The following is a 14,616-nucleotide window of genomic DNA, read 5'->3' on the forward strand; positions in this document are numbered from 1 at the left end:
CGCCGCCACTCGTCTGCTGTGTGACCTGGGCAAGTCGCTTCACTGCTCTGTGCCTCGGTTACCTCATCCGTAAAATGGGGATGGAGACTCTGAGCCCCAGGGGGGACAGGGACTTCGCCCAAACCGATTTGCTAGGATCCACCCCGGCGCTCAGTCCAGTGCCCGCCGCAGAGTAAGCGCCTAACAAACACCATTTTTATTATTATTAGGGGGAATGAGGGCTCAGTGGGGGAAGGCCTCTTGGAGGAGACGGGCGAGGGGGGAGGGAATTCCAGGCCAGAGGGAGGATGTGGGCAAGGAGTCGGCGGTGAGGCGGACGAGACGGGGGTTCAGCGAGGAGGATGGCCTAAGAGGAGCGGCCTGGATGGCTGGTTCTGGGCAGCGTCGAGCGCTCAGTCCAGTGCTCTGCACACGGTAAGCGCTCAGCCAACGCGATTGAGTGAATTTGGCTGGAGAGGAAAGGGTGGGGGTCCACGAGAAGCAGCGTGGCTCAGTGGAAAGAGCCCGGGCTTGGGAGTCCGAGGTCACGGGTTCGAATTCTGGCTCGGCCACCTGTCGGCCGGGTGACCGTGGGCGAGTCACTTCACTTCTCTGGGCCTCAGTGACCTCATCTGGAAAATGGGGATGAAGACCGTGAGCCTCCCGTGGGACGACCCGATGAGCCCGGATCTCCCCCGGCGCTTAGAACAGTGCTCTGCACAGAGTAAGCGCTTAACAGATACCAACATTATTATGTGGTGGGGATTGTTAATAGATCTGTTAATATTTCCTAATAGATCTATTACGTCCACAGTGCCTCTAGCCCGCAAACCCCTTATGGGCAGGGAATGTGTTTGCCAATTCCGTTGTGTTGTCGTTCATTCAACAGTCTTCACTGAGCGCTCACTCTGTGCAGAGCACTGGACTAAGCGCTCGGAATATACGACTGGGCAACAGAGACAACCCCTGCCCAGTGATGAGCTCCCAGTCCTCTCCCAAGCGCTTAGTCCAGTGCCCTGCACAGAGCGAGCGCTCCATCAAGCCCGTCCATCGATTGCTATTTATGCATGGATAGATTTAATGCGTTTCGTGTGTGTGGAGGAGGAGCGTGGCTCGGTGGAGAGAGCATGGGCTTTGGAGTCCGAGGTCGTGGGTTCGAATCCCAGCTCGGCCACTTGTCAGCCGGGTGACTTTGGGCAAGTCACTTCACTTCTCGGGGCCTCAGTTACCTCGTCTGTCAAAGGGGGATGAAGACCGTGAGCCCCACGTGGGACAACCTGATTCCCCCGGGAAGCAGCGTGGCTCAGTGGAAAGAGCCCGGGCTTGGGAGTCAGAGCTCATGAGTTCGAATCCCGGCTCTGCCACCTGTCAGCTGTGGGACTGGGGGCGAGTCACTTCACTTCTCTGGGCCTCGGTGACCTCATCCGTCAAATGGGGATGAAGACTGGGAGCCCCACGCGGGACCACCCGATTCCCCTGTGTCTACCCCGGCGCTTAGAACGGGGCTCTGCACCTAGTAAGCGCTTAACAAATACCAACATTATTACCCCGGCGCTTAGAACAGTGCTGGGCACATAGTAAGCGCTTAACAAATACCAACATTATTATTATTATTAGTCCCTTCCCCGGGCCTCAGTTTCCCCATCTGTAAAAGGGGGCTGGAGACTGTGAGCCCCGGGGGGGTGCGGCGCCCTTGGGTCCTCTCCACCCCAGCGCTTGGCACAGTGCTTGGCGCCGAACGAATGGCTTGCCATCCTCGGTCCCGCGTGGGGGGGAGAGCCTGCGTTGTGTTGCCTCCGTCCTCTGCGAAGCGCTCAGCCCAGGGCTTCGCACCTCGAGGGCGCTGAGGGGATGGGGCTGCCTGAATGGATGGCGGCGGCCCACGCTCGGCCCCGCCCCCTAGGACGTGCGCGCCCCCGCGAGGGGCCGGCGGCACGGCGGGCGACGTGCGCGCCCCCCACCCGCGCGCGCGGGGGCCGACGTCGGGCGACGTGCGCGTCCCCGCCGCGCGGGACCGACCGAACGGGAGTCGCCCCGCCTGCCCAGGGCGGCGGGCGGCCGTGACGTGCGTGCGTGCGTGCGTGCGCGCTCCCGGCGGCGGCGGCGGCGGCGGCGGAGCGGGGCGGCGGGGGCGGCGGCGGCGGCGGCTTAAGCAGCGAGATCGGGGGCGGGAGCGGGGAGGCAGGGGGCCGTCGGTCCTTCCGTCCGGAACTACCGGGGCAGGGCAGGGGAGGGGGGAGGCCGGGCACCGGCCGCAGCGCCGCCGCCATCACGGATTTCCTGTGGGACAAGCGCACGGGCCTCGCCGCCAGGACGGTGAGCGGGGGGCGCGCCCGGGGGGGCGGGGAAAGATGGCCGCCTCGGGAGCGCGCCTCGGGGGGGGGGGGGGGCGGGCCTGCGGCGATAAGGGGAGGGGGTCCCGGTTGGAGCCCCGTGGGAGGGGGGAGCTGGGGGAAGAAGGGGAGGGGCCCGAAGGGGGCGGGGGGCAGTGCCCGCGGGGGTCCTGAGTCTGGGGGGAGCTGGGGAAATAGGGGGAGGGGGCGGGCGGGGGTCCTGCGGGAGGTGGGGGGGGGGCGAGGGGTAAGAGGAGGGGGCTGCGGAGGGGGGGCTGGGGGGATCGAGGTCCCAGAGGAGGCCTCCGGGGGACCGAGGTCTGCAGGGGGGCGGCCAGCACGGGGGGCCGGCAGGACCGGGGGTCGCGGGGTGGAGGAAGAGCTCGAAGGGGCCCGTCAGTCGGAGTGCTTACCCTGCGCAGAACGCTGTACCCAGCGCTCCGGAGAGGACCGTACAGCCACCGACACGTCCCCCGCCCACGACGAGGGGGGTCCCAGGGAAGGGGTGCGCAGGAGATGCGGCTCGGACCGGGCCTGGGCCCGCCGGGCTAGGCGTCCTCCCCGACACCCCCCGGGCCCTCGTCGCCCCCCGTCCCCGAGCGGGGTCCACGCGGGACTTAGTGGCCCGAGCCCGGGGTGCGGAAGGATCCGGGTCCCGATCCCCGCCACCTGTCTGCCCCGTGACCTTGAGCGAGTCGCTTCGCTTCCCCGGGCCTCGGTCACCTCACCTGTAAAAGGGGGGTGATTAAGAGCGAGAGGCTCCCGTGTGGGACGTATCCACCCCGGCGCTGGGTAGGTAGTCGGCGTTGGACAGGTACCGTGATTATTATCATTATCGTGCCCTGGGCCTCAGTTGCCTCATCTGTTCATTGGGCGCCGGGAGAGCGGGTCCCCCGTGGGACGGGGATCGGGTCCGACCTGATTAACTCGTATCGACCCCGGTGCTTAGAACGGTGCCCGCTGCACAACGAGCGCTCCGCGACTACCGTCGTCGTTAGGAGGGCGAGCGAGTCCGTCTCGGTAATCGTCCTTTCCCAGGGCTCGGCGCAGCGCTCCGCGCACAGTAAGCGCTCGATAAATACGAGCGAGTGAACGAACGTCATTTATATTAGCGCCTGCCTCCCCCGCTCTAGACTGTCGGCTCCCGGTGGGCAGGGAGGGTGTCCGGTTATCGTGCCGTCCTCTCCCGAGCGCTCGGTCCAGCGTCCTGCCCGCCGGCTGTGCTCAACGAATCCGAACGATCGGATCGGGGGATTTGGGGTCTGGGGAGCGGCCGGGGGTGGGGGGCCGGGGGTCCCGGCTCATCCTGGCGCCCGCCCTCCCGTGCCCCCCCCCCCCCGATGCCCCCCCCCCGCCGCTACCGGTCGTCGGAGCGGGGCAGCTACCGCGGGCGAAAACACAAGCGGCGGAGGAGCCGGTCGTGGTCCCGCAGCAGCAGCGACCGCACGCGCCGGCCCCGGCGGGAGGACAGCTACCACGTCCGCTCGCGGAGGTGACCCCCGCCGGGCGACCCTCCCCCTCCCGGGCGGCGGGCGGGGCGGGGCGGCGCGGGGGGCGGCCCGGGACCCGGCTCACGGCCCCTTCCCCCCGTCCCCCCCGTCCGTCCCGGGCAGCTACGGGGACCGCTCGCCCGACCAGCGGCCCTACGCGCGGCGCTACTGCGGCGGCGGCGGCGGCTACCGGGGCCGGGACTCGAGCCGGGACCGCGGCCAGCCCTACTGCCTCCCCGACTGCCGTCGCTCCTACGACAGCTACCGCGGCAGCCGCAGGAAACACCGACGCCACCAGCGGCGCAGCCGCACCTTCAGCCGCTCCTCCACGGTCAGTCCCGGGGGCGGGGCCGGGGGGGCCGGGGGCCCGCGGCCCGCGGCCTGACGCCGTCCCTCCCCCCCCCCCCCCCCCGCCCCGCCAGCAGCGCAGCAGCCGGAGGGCCAAGAGCGTGGAGGACGACGCCGAGGGCCACCTCGTCTATCACATCGGCGACTGGCTCCAGGACCGATGTACGGACCGTTCCCCCGCCGCCCACCGTCCCGCTTCCCCCTCCCTGCCGGAGACGGGGGTGGGTGGAGGGGGCCCGGGGTCAGGGTGGCTCCCCGACTCCCGGGATCGGCCCCCGGTCGCCGGCCCCCGCCCGACGCGCCGTGCCCCCCGCCTCTGCCCCTCCGCAGATGAGATCGTCAGCACCCTGGGAGAGGGGACGTTCGGCCGGGTGGTGCAGTGCCTGGACCACCGCAGGTAGGGCCCGGCGCCGCCCGCCATCGACCCGTCCCGGCGCCGGAGCGCTCGCTACGTGGCCGGGGGCCGTGGGGAACGCTCGGGAGAGGACGACGCGGTGGGATCGGCGGACGCGGTCCCCGCCCCTAACGAGCCGATAGACTCGAAGGGGGAGACGGGCGTCGAGAGGAACGAATAAGTAATAAATAATGTAATCTAAGGTTAGGTAGGTAGGCAGGTGCCGTGAGTCGGGGCGCGGGGAGGTTATCGAGCATCCAGAGGTCGGAGATGGAGGTCCGGAGGGGGGACCGGGACCCGAGGGGAGGGGGTCCGCGGGGGGCTCTTTCCCCGCTCACCCCCCCGCCCCCCCCCCCTTTTGTCCCCCAGGGGCGGGGCCCGCGTGGCCTTAAAGATCATCAAGAACGTGGAGAAGTACAAGGAGGCCGCCCGGCTGGAGATCAACGTCCTGGAGAAGATCAACGAGAAGGACCCGGACAACAAGAAGTGAGGCGACCGCCGGGGCCGGGGGGGCGGGGGTCTCCGGGGAGGCGGGCGCGGGACTGAGAGGCCTCCCCGGCCCGTCCCCCGCCAGCCTCTGCGTCCAGATGTTCGACTGGTTCGACTACCACGGCCACATGTGCATCTCCTTCGAGCTGCTGGGCCTGAGCACCTTCGACTTCCTCAAGGACAACAACTACGTGCCCTACCCCATCCAGCACGTGCGCGACATGGCCTACCAGCTCTGCCGGGCCGTCAAGTGTGAGTCGGGGGGCCCCGGGGCCGGGGGAGGACGACGGGGCCCCGGAGCGCGGGCGAGGGCGCGCGCCCGGCCTCCTTGGGGTCCGTCGAGGGGCGGCGGCGGCCGCGGAGGAGGAGGGGAGCCGGCGGGGCGGACGGACACCGCCTCTCCCTGACGGCCGGCCCCCGCCTCCCCGCAGTCCTTCACGACAACAAGCTGACGCACACGGACCTGAAGCCGGAGAACATCCTGTTCGTCAATTCGGACTACGAGCTCACGTACAACTTAGAGAAGGTGGGCGCCGGTGGGGGGCCGGGGCCTTCCTCCCCGCCGACCTCTCGGCCCGTCCGTCTCCGCCGGGCCCGGCCCCCGCCCCCGGGTCCGCCGGGCGGGACCCCGGGAACCGACGCCGCGCCGTCCGCCGCGGGGCCTTCCGCGGCCGTTCCCGCCGGCCGAGCGGCGGCCCTCCTCCCCCCTTCCCGGTTGGCCCCTCGCGCGCCCTCGCACCCCACCTCCGCCCCCGGCGCCTGCTCGCCCCGCGTCGGTCCGTCCGTCCCCCCCGCCCCGGGGCCGCGAGCTGACGGCCGCCCGCCCGGCAGAAGCGGGACGAGCGCAGCGTGAAGTGCACGGCCGTGCGGGTGGTGGACTTCGGCAGCGCCACCTTTGACCACGAGCACCACAGCACGATAGTGTCGACCCGCCACTACCGGGCCCCCGAGGTCATCCTAGGTGAGGGGCTGGGGGGACCCCGGGGCGGGGGGGGGGTGGCCGGGGCGTACGGGGGTGGGGGGACCCGGCCCGCCGGGTACCGACGGCCGTCTCCTCTTCCGCCACCCCGCAGAGCTGGGCTGGACGCAGCCGTGCGACGTCTGGAGCATCGGCTGCATCGTGTTCGAATACTACGTGGGCTTCACCCTCTTTCAGGTCCGAGGCCGGGGCGGCGGGGGGGGGGGAGGTCCCCGGGGCAGGCGGTCCTTACGGCTCGAGTGCCGGCTGACCGCCCCCGGCTTCGTCCCCCAGACCCACGATAACCGGGAACACCTGGCCATGATGGAACGGATACTGGGGCCCATCCCCTCCCGCATGATCCGAAAGACGAGGTGAGGTGGGGGGCCGGGCGGGGACGCCTCCCTCTCGTGCCCCTTCCCGCCCGCCCGTCTCTCCCGCTCTCTCCTGGCCGCTCCCTGGGGGAGCGGGGCGCACGTCCCACGTCCGGGGCTCCGGGGGTCCGCGCGGGTGCCGCCCCCGCGCCGCACTTTTCCGGGACTCCGGCCTCGACGGACGCCCGGGACGGATTTTCCCAGCGGAACTAGTACCGGCGTCCCCCCGACCCCTCTCCTCCGGTCGCTCCGGTCCCCCCAGACCCTCCCTCACCCCTCCCCCCCCACCCCCGCCGATGCCTCCCCGCTCCAGGAAGCAGAAATATTTTTACCGGGGCCGGCTGGACTGGGACGAGAACACGTCGGCCGGACGCTACGTCCGGGAGAACTGCAAACCGCTCCGCGTGAGTGGGCCGGGCCGGGGGCGGGGGCCCCGGGGGGCGGGATGGCGCTCCCCCCACCTCCCCTCACCCCGGGCGGGCTGACCCCCCGAGGCGCCCCCTCCCCCACAGCGCTACCTGACGTCCGAGGCCGAGGAACACCACCAGCTCTTCGACCTCATCGAGGGCATGTTGGAGTACGAGCCGGCCAAGCGGCTGGCCCTGGGCGAGGCCCTGCAGCACCCCTTCTTCGCCCGCCCGCGCGCCCCGCCGCCCAGCCCCCCGCTCTGGGACGCCACCCGGGACATCAGCCGGTGACGCTCGGGCCGCCCCCGGCCCACCCCACAACCCCGGATGGACCCTGGGGAAACGGACTGGGACCTTGGTGCTTTTTCTTTTTTTAAAAAAAAAATATATATATATATATACACACACACACACACACACTCACACACACACTGGGGAGCGCGCCCCCCGGACACCTGTGAATATGTGACATAATGTAAATACCCCGGCGGCGGCCGCCCTTCGCTCCCCGGGGCCGTGTACAGACCCCGGCCCCGACGGCCGCCCCGGAAGCTCGTGTTTTATAAGACATTTTGTACAGTCTCTGTGAGAATAAATATGATATGTGTATTCAGGGGACGGCCCCGCCTCCTGTCCTCACCCCCGGGGGGGGGGGGGGGCGGTGGGAGAGGCCGAGGTGGGCCCCGTCGTCCATTAGAGAAGCCGCGCGTCCATTAGAGAAGCCGCGCGGCTCAGGGGAAAGAGCCCGGGCTTGGGAGTCGGGGGTCACGGGTTCGAATCCCGGCTCTGCCACTTGTCAGCTGGGTGACCGTGGGCGAGTCACTTCACTTCTCTGGGCCTCAGTGACCTCATCTGTCAAGTGGGGATGAAAACTGGGAGCCTCACGTGGGACAACCCGATGACCCTGTATCTCCCCCAGGGCTTAGAACGGTGCTCTGCACAGAGTAAGCGCTTAACCAAGACCAATATTATTATTCTGAGCGCTTAGTACAGTGCTCCGTGCAGAGAAACAGCACGGCTCAGTGGAAGGAGCCCGGGCTGGGGAGCCAGAAGTCACGGGTTCAAATTCCGGCTCTGCCACCTGTCAGCTGTGTGACAGCGGGCAAGTCACTTCACTTCTCTGGGCCTCGGTGGCCTCATCTGTATAATGGGGATGAAGACCGGGAGCCCCACGGGGGACCACCTGATGACCCTGTGTCTCCCCCAGCGTTTAAAACAGTGCTCTGCACAGAGTAAGCACTTAAATACCAACATCATTCTAATTATTGTCACTTCCCTTGGCCTCGGTTACCACATCTGTAAAATGGGGATTAACCGTGAGCCTCACGGGGGCCCACCTGATGGCCCTGTGTCTCCCCCAGCGCTTAGAACAGTGCTCTGCGCAGAGTAAGCGCTTAACAGACACCAACATTATTATTATGAAGTCACTTCCCTTGGCCTCAGTTACCACATCTGTAAAATGGGGATTAACCGTGAGCCTCACGGGGGCCCACCTGATGGCCCTGTGTCTCCCCCAGCGCTTAGAACAGTGCTCTGCGCAGAGTAAGCGCTTAACAGACACCAACATTATTATTATGAAGTCACTTCCCTTGGCCTCAGTTACCACATCTGTAAAATGGGGATTAACCGTGAGCCTCACGGGGGCCCACCTGATGACCCTGTGTCTCCCCCAGCGCTTAGAACAGTGCTCTGCACAGAGTTCGAATCCCAGCTCTGCCACTTGTCAGCTGGGTGACCGTGGGCGAGTCACTTCACTTCTCTGGGCCTCAGTTCCCTCATCTGTCCAATGGGGATGAAGACTGGGAGCCTCCCGTGGGACCACCTGATGACGCTTAGAACAGGGCTCGGCACCGAGTAAGCGCTTAACAAATACCAACATTAACATTATTAAGCGCTTCACAAAGGAGTAGTCGTAAGCGCTCAGGAAATACTACGGAGCGAAAGGGGCCGAGTCCTGTCAGCCGCCGGGGACTACAACTCCCGGCATGCCGCGCGCGGGGGGGGGGCGGTCACGTGGGCGGCCCGGCGCAGGCGCGGTGGGCCGCCGCTGCGGGGATCCCCGCGACCCTTCCGGTCGGCTCGGCCAATCAGCGGGCGCGGGTCGGGCCCCCCCCCCCCCCCCCCCCCCCCCCCCCCCCCCCTCCCCCCGCCGCGTGCGGGGAGGGGCGTCGGAGCCGCCATGGCCCAGGGAGGGGACGGCGGGAACCCCTTCGCCGAGCCCCCGGACCTCGACAACCCCTTCCAGGTACCCTGACCCCTCCCGACCTCTGACCTCTGACCCCCAGCCAACCCCTCCGGTCCAGTGCCTCGAGCCCCTGGCGCTGTGCTGAGCGTTGGGGGGAGGACGGCAGACCCAACGGGAGGGGGGTGGGGGGCGACCTTTGACCCCTGGACGGCCCGAGGCTGGGGAAAGGGGGGGGGTGGGCACGTGACCCCCTCCCCATTTTGTCCCCTCCCCCCCCCAGGACCCGGCGGTGACCCAGCACCGGCCGCCCCCTCCCCCCCAGTATGCCACGCTGGACGTCTACAACCCCTTCGACGGCCACGAGGTAATCATCATCATCCTCACCCCGCTGTTCGTTAAGTCCTTACTCTGTGCTGAGCACTCCTCTAAGCGCTGGGGTCATAATAATGATGTTGGTATTTGGTAAGCGCTTCCTAATAATGTTGGTATTTGGGAAGCGCTTACTATGTGCAGAGCACCGTTCTAAGCGCTGGGGGAGACCCAGGGGAATCAGGTGGTCCCACGTGGGGCTCACAGTCTTCATCCCCATTTTACAGATGAGGGAACTGAGGCCCAGAGAAGTGAAGTGACTTGCCCACGGTCACCCAGCTGACAAGTGGCCGAGCTGGGATTCGAACTCATGAGCCCCGACGCCAAAGCCCATGCTCTTTCCACTGCGCCACGCTGCTTCTCTGCGTCTTCCTATGTGCCGAGCACTGCTCTAAGCGCTGGGGGAGACACAGGGGAATCAGGTTGTTCCCCGTGTGGCTCACAGTTTTCATCCCCATTTTACACAAGGGCATCAAGTTGTCCCCTCCCCCCTTTGAGCATCACCGTCATCATCCCCATTTTGCAGATGAGGGAACCGAGGCGCGGAGGATAATTATAATGTGGGGCCCGGTTAAGCGCCCAGGATGTGCAGAGCACTGTGCTAAGCGCTGGGGGTTAGACAGGGTCATCAGGTGGTCCCGCGGGAGGCTCACAGGCTTCGTCCCCATCTTGTTGGCATTTTGTTAAGCGCTTCCTATGTGCAGAGCACGGTTCTAAGCGCTGGGGGAGATACGGGGGTCATCAGGTGGTCCCACGGGAGGCTCCCGGTCTTCATCCCCATTTTCCAGATGAGGGAACTGAGACCCAGAGAAGGGAAGTGACTCGTCCACAGTCACCCAACTGACAAGGGGCAGAGCCGGGATTCGAACCCGTGACCTCGGACTCCCAAGCCCGGGCTCTTTCCACTGAGCCACGCCGCTTCTAAATTCTGCAGATGAGGGAACCGAGGCGCGGAGAATAATAATAATAATGTTGGTCTTGGTTAAGCGCTTACGATGTGCCAGAGCACTGTTCGAAGAGCTGGGGATCATCAGGTGAGGCTCACAGTTAATCCCCATTTGGCAGATGAGGTCACTGAGGCACAGAGAAGGGGAGTGACTGGCCCAAAGTCACCCAGCTGGCAAGGGGCGGAGGCGGGATTGGAACCCACGCCCTCTGACTCCCAAGCCCGGGCTCTTGGCACTGAGCCGCGCTGCTTCTCACGGGGGAGGGGGCTCCCGGGGTCGAGGGGAGGACGGGGGGGGTATCTCGTGGAGGCCGGTGGGGAGGGTCCGGGCCTCCCCGAGTGCTGCATCGAGGGATCGTGCCCACCAACTCAGTTATATTGTACTGTCCTAAGCGCTTAGTACAGAGTGTGTGCGTGTGTGTGTTATTTCTTGGTAATAATCATGAGACGGGAATTCTTAATAATACTTTTTTTTTTTTTTTTGGAACGCGTACTGAGCAAAGCACTGTTCTAAGCGCTGGGGGAGATCCAGGGTCATCAGGTTGTCCCACGGGAGGCTCACGGTCTTCATCCCCATTTTACAGATGAGGTAACTGAGGCCCAGAGAAGTGAAGTGACTCGCCCAAAGTCACCCAGCTGACAGGCGGCGGAGCCGGGATCGGAACCCCTGACCTCCGACTCCCGAGCCCGGGCTCTTTCCACCGAGCCACGCTGCTTCTCACACGGTGACAGTCCCTGCCTAGTACAAGTTACACTCTAGGGCGGAGGAGGCAGAAATCAATGCAGATAAATAAAATGTCAGATAGGGACATAAGCGGTGGGGGCTGGGACGGGGGGAAGAGTAAAGGGAGCGGGTCCGGGGGATGCGGAAGGGAGTGGGAGATGAGGAAAAGCGGGGCTTAGTTTGGGAAGGCCTCTTGGAGGAGGCGGGCCTTCGGTAAGGCTTTGAATGGGGGGAGAGGGATTGTCTGCGGGGTTGGAGGCGGGAGGACGTTGGGGGCCGGAGGCGGGACGTGGGCCGGGGGGTCGGCGGCGGGACGGGCGGGATGGAGGCCCGGCGAGAAGGGGAGCGGCACCGGAGGAGCGGAGTGCGCGGGCCGGGGCGGAGAAGGAGAGGAGGGAGGTGAGGGAGGAGGGGGCCGGGGGATGGACGGCTTAGCGGTGAGGAGTTTTGGTTTGATACGGAGGTGGGTGGGCAACCCCTGGGGTCTTTTGAAGGGGGGTGGGGGCGACGTGTCCCGAACGTTTTTACAGAAGAGCGATCGGGGCAGCCGAGTGACGTATGGACGGGAGCGGGGAGAGGCGGGAGGCTTGGGAGGTCAGCGAGGAGGCCGATGGAGTCGTCCAGGCGGGACGGGATGAGTGACGGTATTGTCGTTCGGATGGAGAGGAAAGGGCGGATTTTAGCAAAGTGGTCAAGGTTGAACCGACGGGATTTAATGATAGATTGAATCCGTGGGTGGAACGACAGAGGAGAGTCAGGGATAACACCAAGGTTGGATCCAGCCCGCGGCTCTCGGGCGGCTCACCGTCTCAATTCCCACTGTACGGATGAGGGCACCGAGGCGCAGGGAAGTTAGGCGACCTGCCCAGGGTCCCGACGCAGACAAGCGGGCGGAGCCGGGGTGAGGACGCGGGTCCTTCCGACTCCCAGGCCCCGGGCTCTCCCCGCTAGGCCACGCGGCTTCTCACCCGCGCTGCTTACGCCCGGTAAGCGCTCGGAAAATACCACCGATGGAGGCAACTTGAGGCAGATGGCGTTGGGGGAGCCGCCTCAACCCCCCGCCTCTCGCCCCAGCAGGCCCAGCCACTCCCGTCTGCACCCCCGGCGCCGGCCAAACCGCCCCCCGCCGCGGCCCCTCAGGCCCCCCGCCGGCCCAGCCCCACGGACCCCAAGAACTATGGATCCTACGGCACCCAGGTACCGGCGGGAGGCGGGCGGGGCCTCCCCGGGGGTCCCCCGAGTCTCCCGCCTCCCCCTCACGCCGCCTTCCCCCCCACCCCCCGGCAGCAGGCGGCGGCGGCGGCCACGGCGGACCTGCTGAGGCAGCAGGAGGAGCTGAACCGCAAGGCCGAGGAGCTGGACCGGCGCGAGCAGGAGCTGCGCCACGCCGAGGCCTTGGGGGGAGCCTCACCCCGTGAGTCCGGGCCCGGGGCGCCGCGACAGTAACCGTCGTAATAACCGTCCGTCCGGCGAGGGGACGGATCCGTCGGTCTTCCCTGGTTCGCCGCGACTGGGGGGGCCCGCTTCCCCGACCCCCCTGACCCCTCGTCCCCTCGCCGTTTCAGCCCGACAGAACAACTGGCCCCCGCTGCCCGCCTTCTGTCCCGTGCAGCCCTGCTTCTTCCAAGATATTCCCATGGAGATCCCCCAGGAGTTCCAGCGCATAGTGACCACTATGTACTACCTCTGGCTGTGTAGGTCGGGGGCGCGGCCGGGGAAGGGGACGGAGGGAGGGACCCGGGGGCGCCGGGGCTGGGCCGAGCCGCCCGCCCTGACGCCCGCCCCGGCTTCCCCTCCCGCCAGGCAGCGCCGCTTCCCTCCTCCTGAACTTCGTGGCCTCCTTGGCCTGGTTCTGCGTGAGCACGGAGAGGGGCGCGGACTTCGGTCTGGCCCTCCTCTGGGCCCTCATCTTCACCCCCTGCTCCTTCGTCTGCTGGTACCGGCCCATGTACAAGGCCTTCAGGTGGGCCGGGGGAACCGGCCGGCGGGGCGGGGGGCGGGCAACGGAGTCGGGCTTCCGGGTCCCTAATCCGCCCCCGCCCTCCCCCGTCTGTTCCCCCTGCCCCACTTCCTTCCCCGCTCTCTCTCTCTCTCTCTCTCTCTCTCTCCCCTTGCAGGAGTGACAGTTCCTTCAATTTCTTCGTTTTCTTCTTCATTTTCTTCGTTCAGGACGTGGTGTACGTGCTCCAGGCCATCGGCATCCCCGGCTGGGGCTTCAGGTGAGGGGCCGGGAGTGGGGGCAGGGAAGCCAGCCCGGGGGGGGGCGGCGGGGAAGAGGGAAAAAGAGCGCCCAAAGAGCAGTGACCGTGTCGGGGCCGGTTTGGGCCCCGGCCCCCGTCTTCCTCTCTGGTCATCTCCCCGTCTGACCCTCGGGTTGTCTTCGGCCCATCCGTCCCCCTCCCCGTTCCCCTTGGTCCCCTCTCCTTGGCACCTTCTGTCCTGTCTCCCCTTTTCCCCCTTCCCTCCATCCTCTCTCCTTCCCCCCCCCCCCGCTTTCTCCTTCTCCCCCCACCCCCTCCGTCCCCTCTCCTTTCCCGGCCCCCCGCCGCAGCGGCTGGATCTCGGCGCTGATGGTGCTGAAGACGAACCCGGCCGTGGCCGTGCTGATGCTGCTGGTGGCCCTGCTGTTCACGGGCATCGCCGTGCTGGGCATCGTCCTGCTCAAACGGGTGAGGCGGGGGCTCCGGTTCCCGGCGGGCATGGTCCACGCTGGGCGTCGCGCCGCCCAAAGGGCGGGGACTCGGGGTCACGGGCGTGGACGCGCTGGGCGTCAGCGGGCCGGCGGCTCGGGGGCTGGGCCAAGCCGGGGCGGCGTGTAACGGCCCCCTCCCCGCCACGTCCCCGTGACCCGTCCCTCGGGCAGATCCACTCGCTGTACCGGCGCACGGGAGCCAGCTTCCAGAAGGCCCAGGAGGAGTTCGCCGCCGGCGTCTTCGCCAACCCCGCCGTGCGCACCGCCGCCGCCTCCGCCGCCTTCCGGGGACCCTGACCCCCGGGCACCCACCCACCCCCGCACCCGGCCCCGGCACAGCCGCCGCCGCCGCCTCTCGCCCGCCGGCCCCGGGGAGGGGCGAGAGCTCCGGCCTCCCCCAGACCGACCCCTCCCCCATCACGCCCCCCCACCCCAGCCCCTTCCCCCGTGCCAAGCCAGAATCTGCGGTTATTTAAATAAAGGAAACACGACTGGATTAGAGGGGGAAGCCGCCTCGATGGACAGGGGGAGGGAAGGGTCACGGGGGGCCGCGGCGGGGAATTGGGGGGAGGGGGTGGCGCGGGGCGGGGCTGGAGGAGGGCAGTGGCCTTCACGTCCACATCTGCCATTTATTTATTTCTCTCTTAACGTCCTCCTCTCCCTCTGGACTGGCAGGTCGCGGTGGGTGGGCAGGGTGGCTGTTTATTGTCGTGCTGTCCTCCCCCGAGCGCGCGCGGTCCAGCCCTCTCCACACAGTAGGCGCTCAATCACTAGGAGCGAATGAGTGAATGACCGCGAGCCCCTCGTCGGGCAGCGCCCGTGTCTATCTGGGGCCGAATCGTACTTTCCAAGCGCTTAGCGCAGCGTTCTGCGTGCGGTGGGCGCTCAGCCGATAGGAGTCAATGAAATGCATGACCGCGAGCCCGTT

General features: G+C 67.1%; 1 protein-coding gene across 5 annotated transcripts; it reads left to right on the forward strand.

Annotated features, from left to right (window-relative positions):
- Positions 1-2,149: 2,149 nt before the first annotated feature.
- LOC107546994 (dual specificity protein kinase CLK2-like) lies at positions 2,150-14,187 on the forward strand. Of its 5 annotated transcripts, XM_029056116.2 has the most exons (20): positions 2,153-2,293; positions 3,651-3,804; positions 3,926-4,133; positions 4,225-4,312; positions 4,481-4,547; positions 4,914-5,030; positions 5,119-5,285; positions 5,465-5,559; positions 5,865-5,994; positions 6,107-6,189; positions 6,286-6,365; positions 6,679-6,769; positions 9,238-9,321; positions 12,071-12,193; positions 12,284-12,410; positions 12,562-12,690; positions 12,800-12,959; positions 13,114-13,215; positions 13,548-13,665; positions 13,860-14,187. In XM_029056116.2, the coding sequence occupies exons 2-20, from the start codon at positions 3,653-3,655 to the stop codon at positions 13,983-13,985; spliced, it is 2,247 nt and encodes a 748-aa protein (XP_028911949.1). In that variant the 5' UTR covers positions 2,153-2,293; positions 3,651-3,652; the 3' UTR covers positions 13,986-14,187. The 5 variants fall into 5 exon arrangements, with proteins under 5 accessions (XP_028911945.1, XP_028911946.1, XP_028911949.1 ...); XM_029056112.2 differs by lacking the exons at positions 9,238-9,321; positions 12,071-12,193; positions 12,284-12,410; ... (3 more) ...; positions 13,548-13,665; positions 13,860-14,187 and adding an exon at positions 6,878-7,390 and having other exon boundaries at positions 2,150-2,293; XM_029056113.2 differs by lacking the exons at positions 9,238-9,321; positions 12,071-12,193; positions 12,284-12,410; ... (3 more) ...; positions 13,548-13,665; positions 13,860-14,187 and adding an exon at positions 6,878-7,390 and having other exon boundaries at positions 2,150-2,293; positions 4,228-4,312.
- Positions 14,188-14,616: the final 429 nt, after the last annotated feature.

Source organism: Ornithorhynchus anatinus, chromosome X5 (assembly GCF_004115215.2).
Source record: "Ornithorhynchus anatinus isolate Pmale09 chromosome X5, mOrnAna1.pri.v4, whole genome shotgun sequence".
Taxonomy (NCBI): Eukaryota; Metazoa; Chordata; class Mammalia; order Monotremata; family Ornithorhynchidae; genus Ornithorhynchus; species Ornithorhynchus anatinus.

Excerpts from the sequence above, each read along its gene's own strand:
- LOC107546994 (XM_029056116.2), top strand. The coding sequence starts at position 3,653 with ATGCCCCCCCCCCGCCGCTACCGGTCGTCGGAGCGGGGCAGCTACCGC. Across the intron at positions 3,805-3,925 it reads TACCACGTCCGCTCGCGGAG|CTACGGGGACCGCTCGCCCG; the intron begins GTGACCCCCGCC and ends CGTCCCGGGCAG. Across the intron at positions 13,216-13,547 it reads ATCCCCGGCTGGGGCTTCAG|CGGCTGGATCTCGGCGCTGA; the intron begins GTGAGGGGCCGG and ends CCCCCGCCGCAG.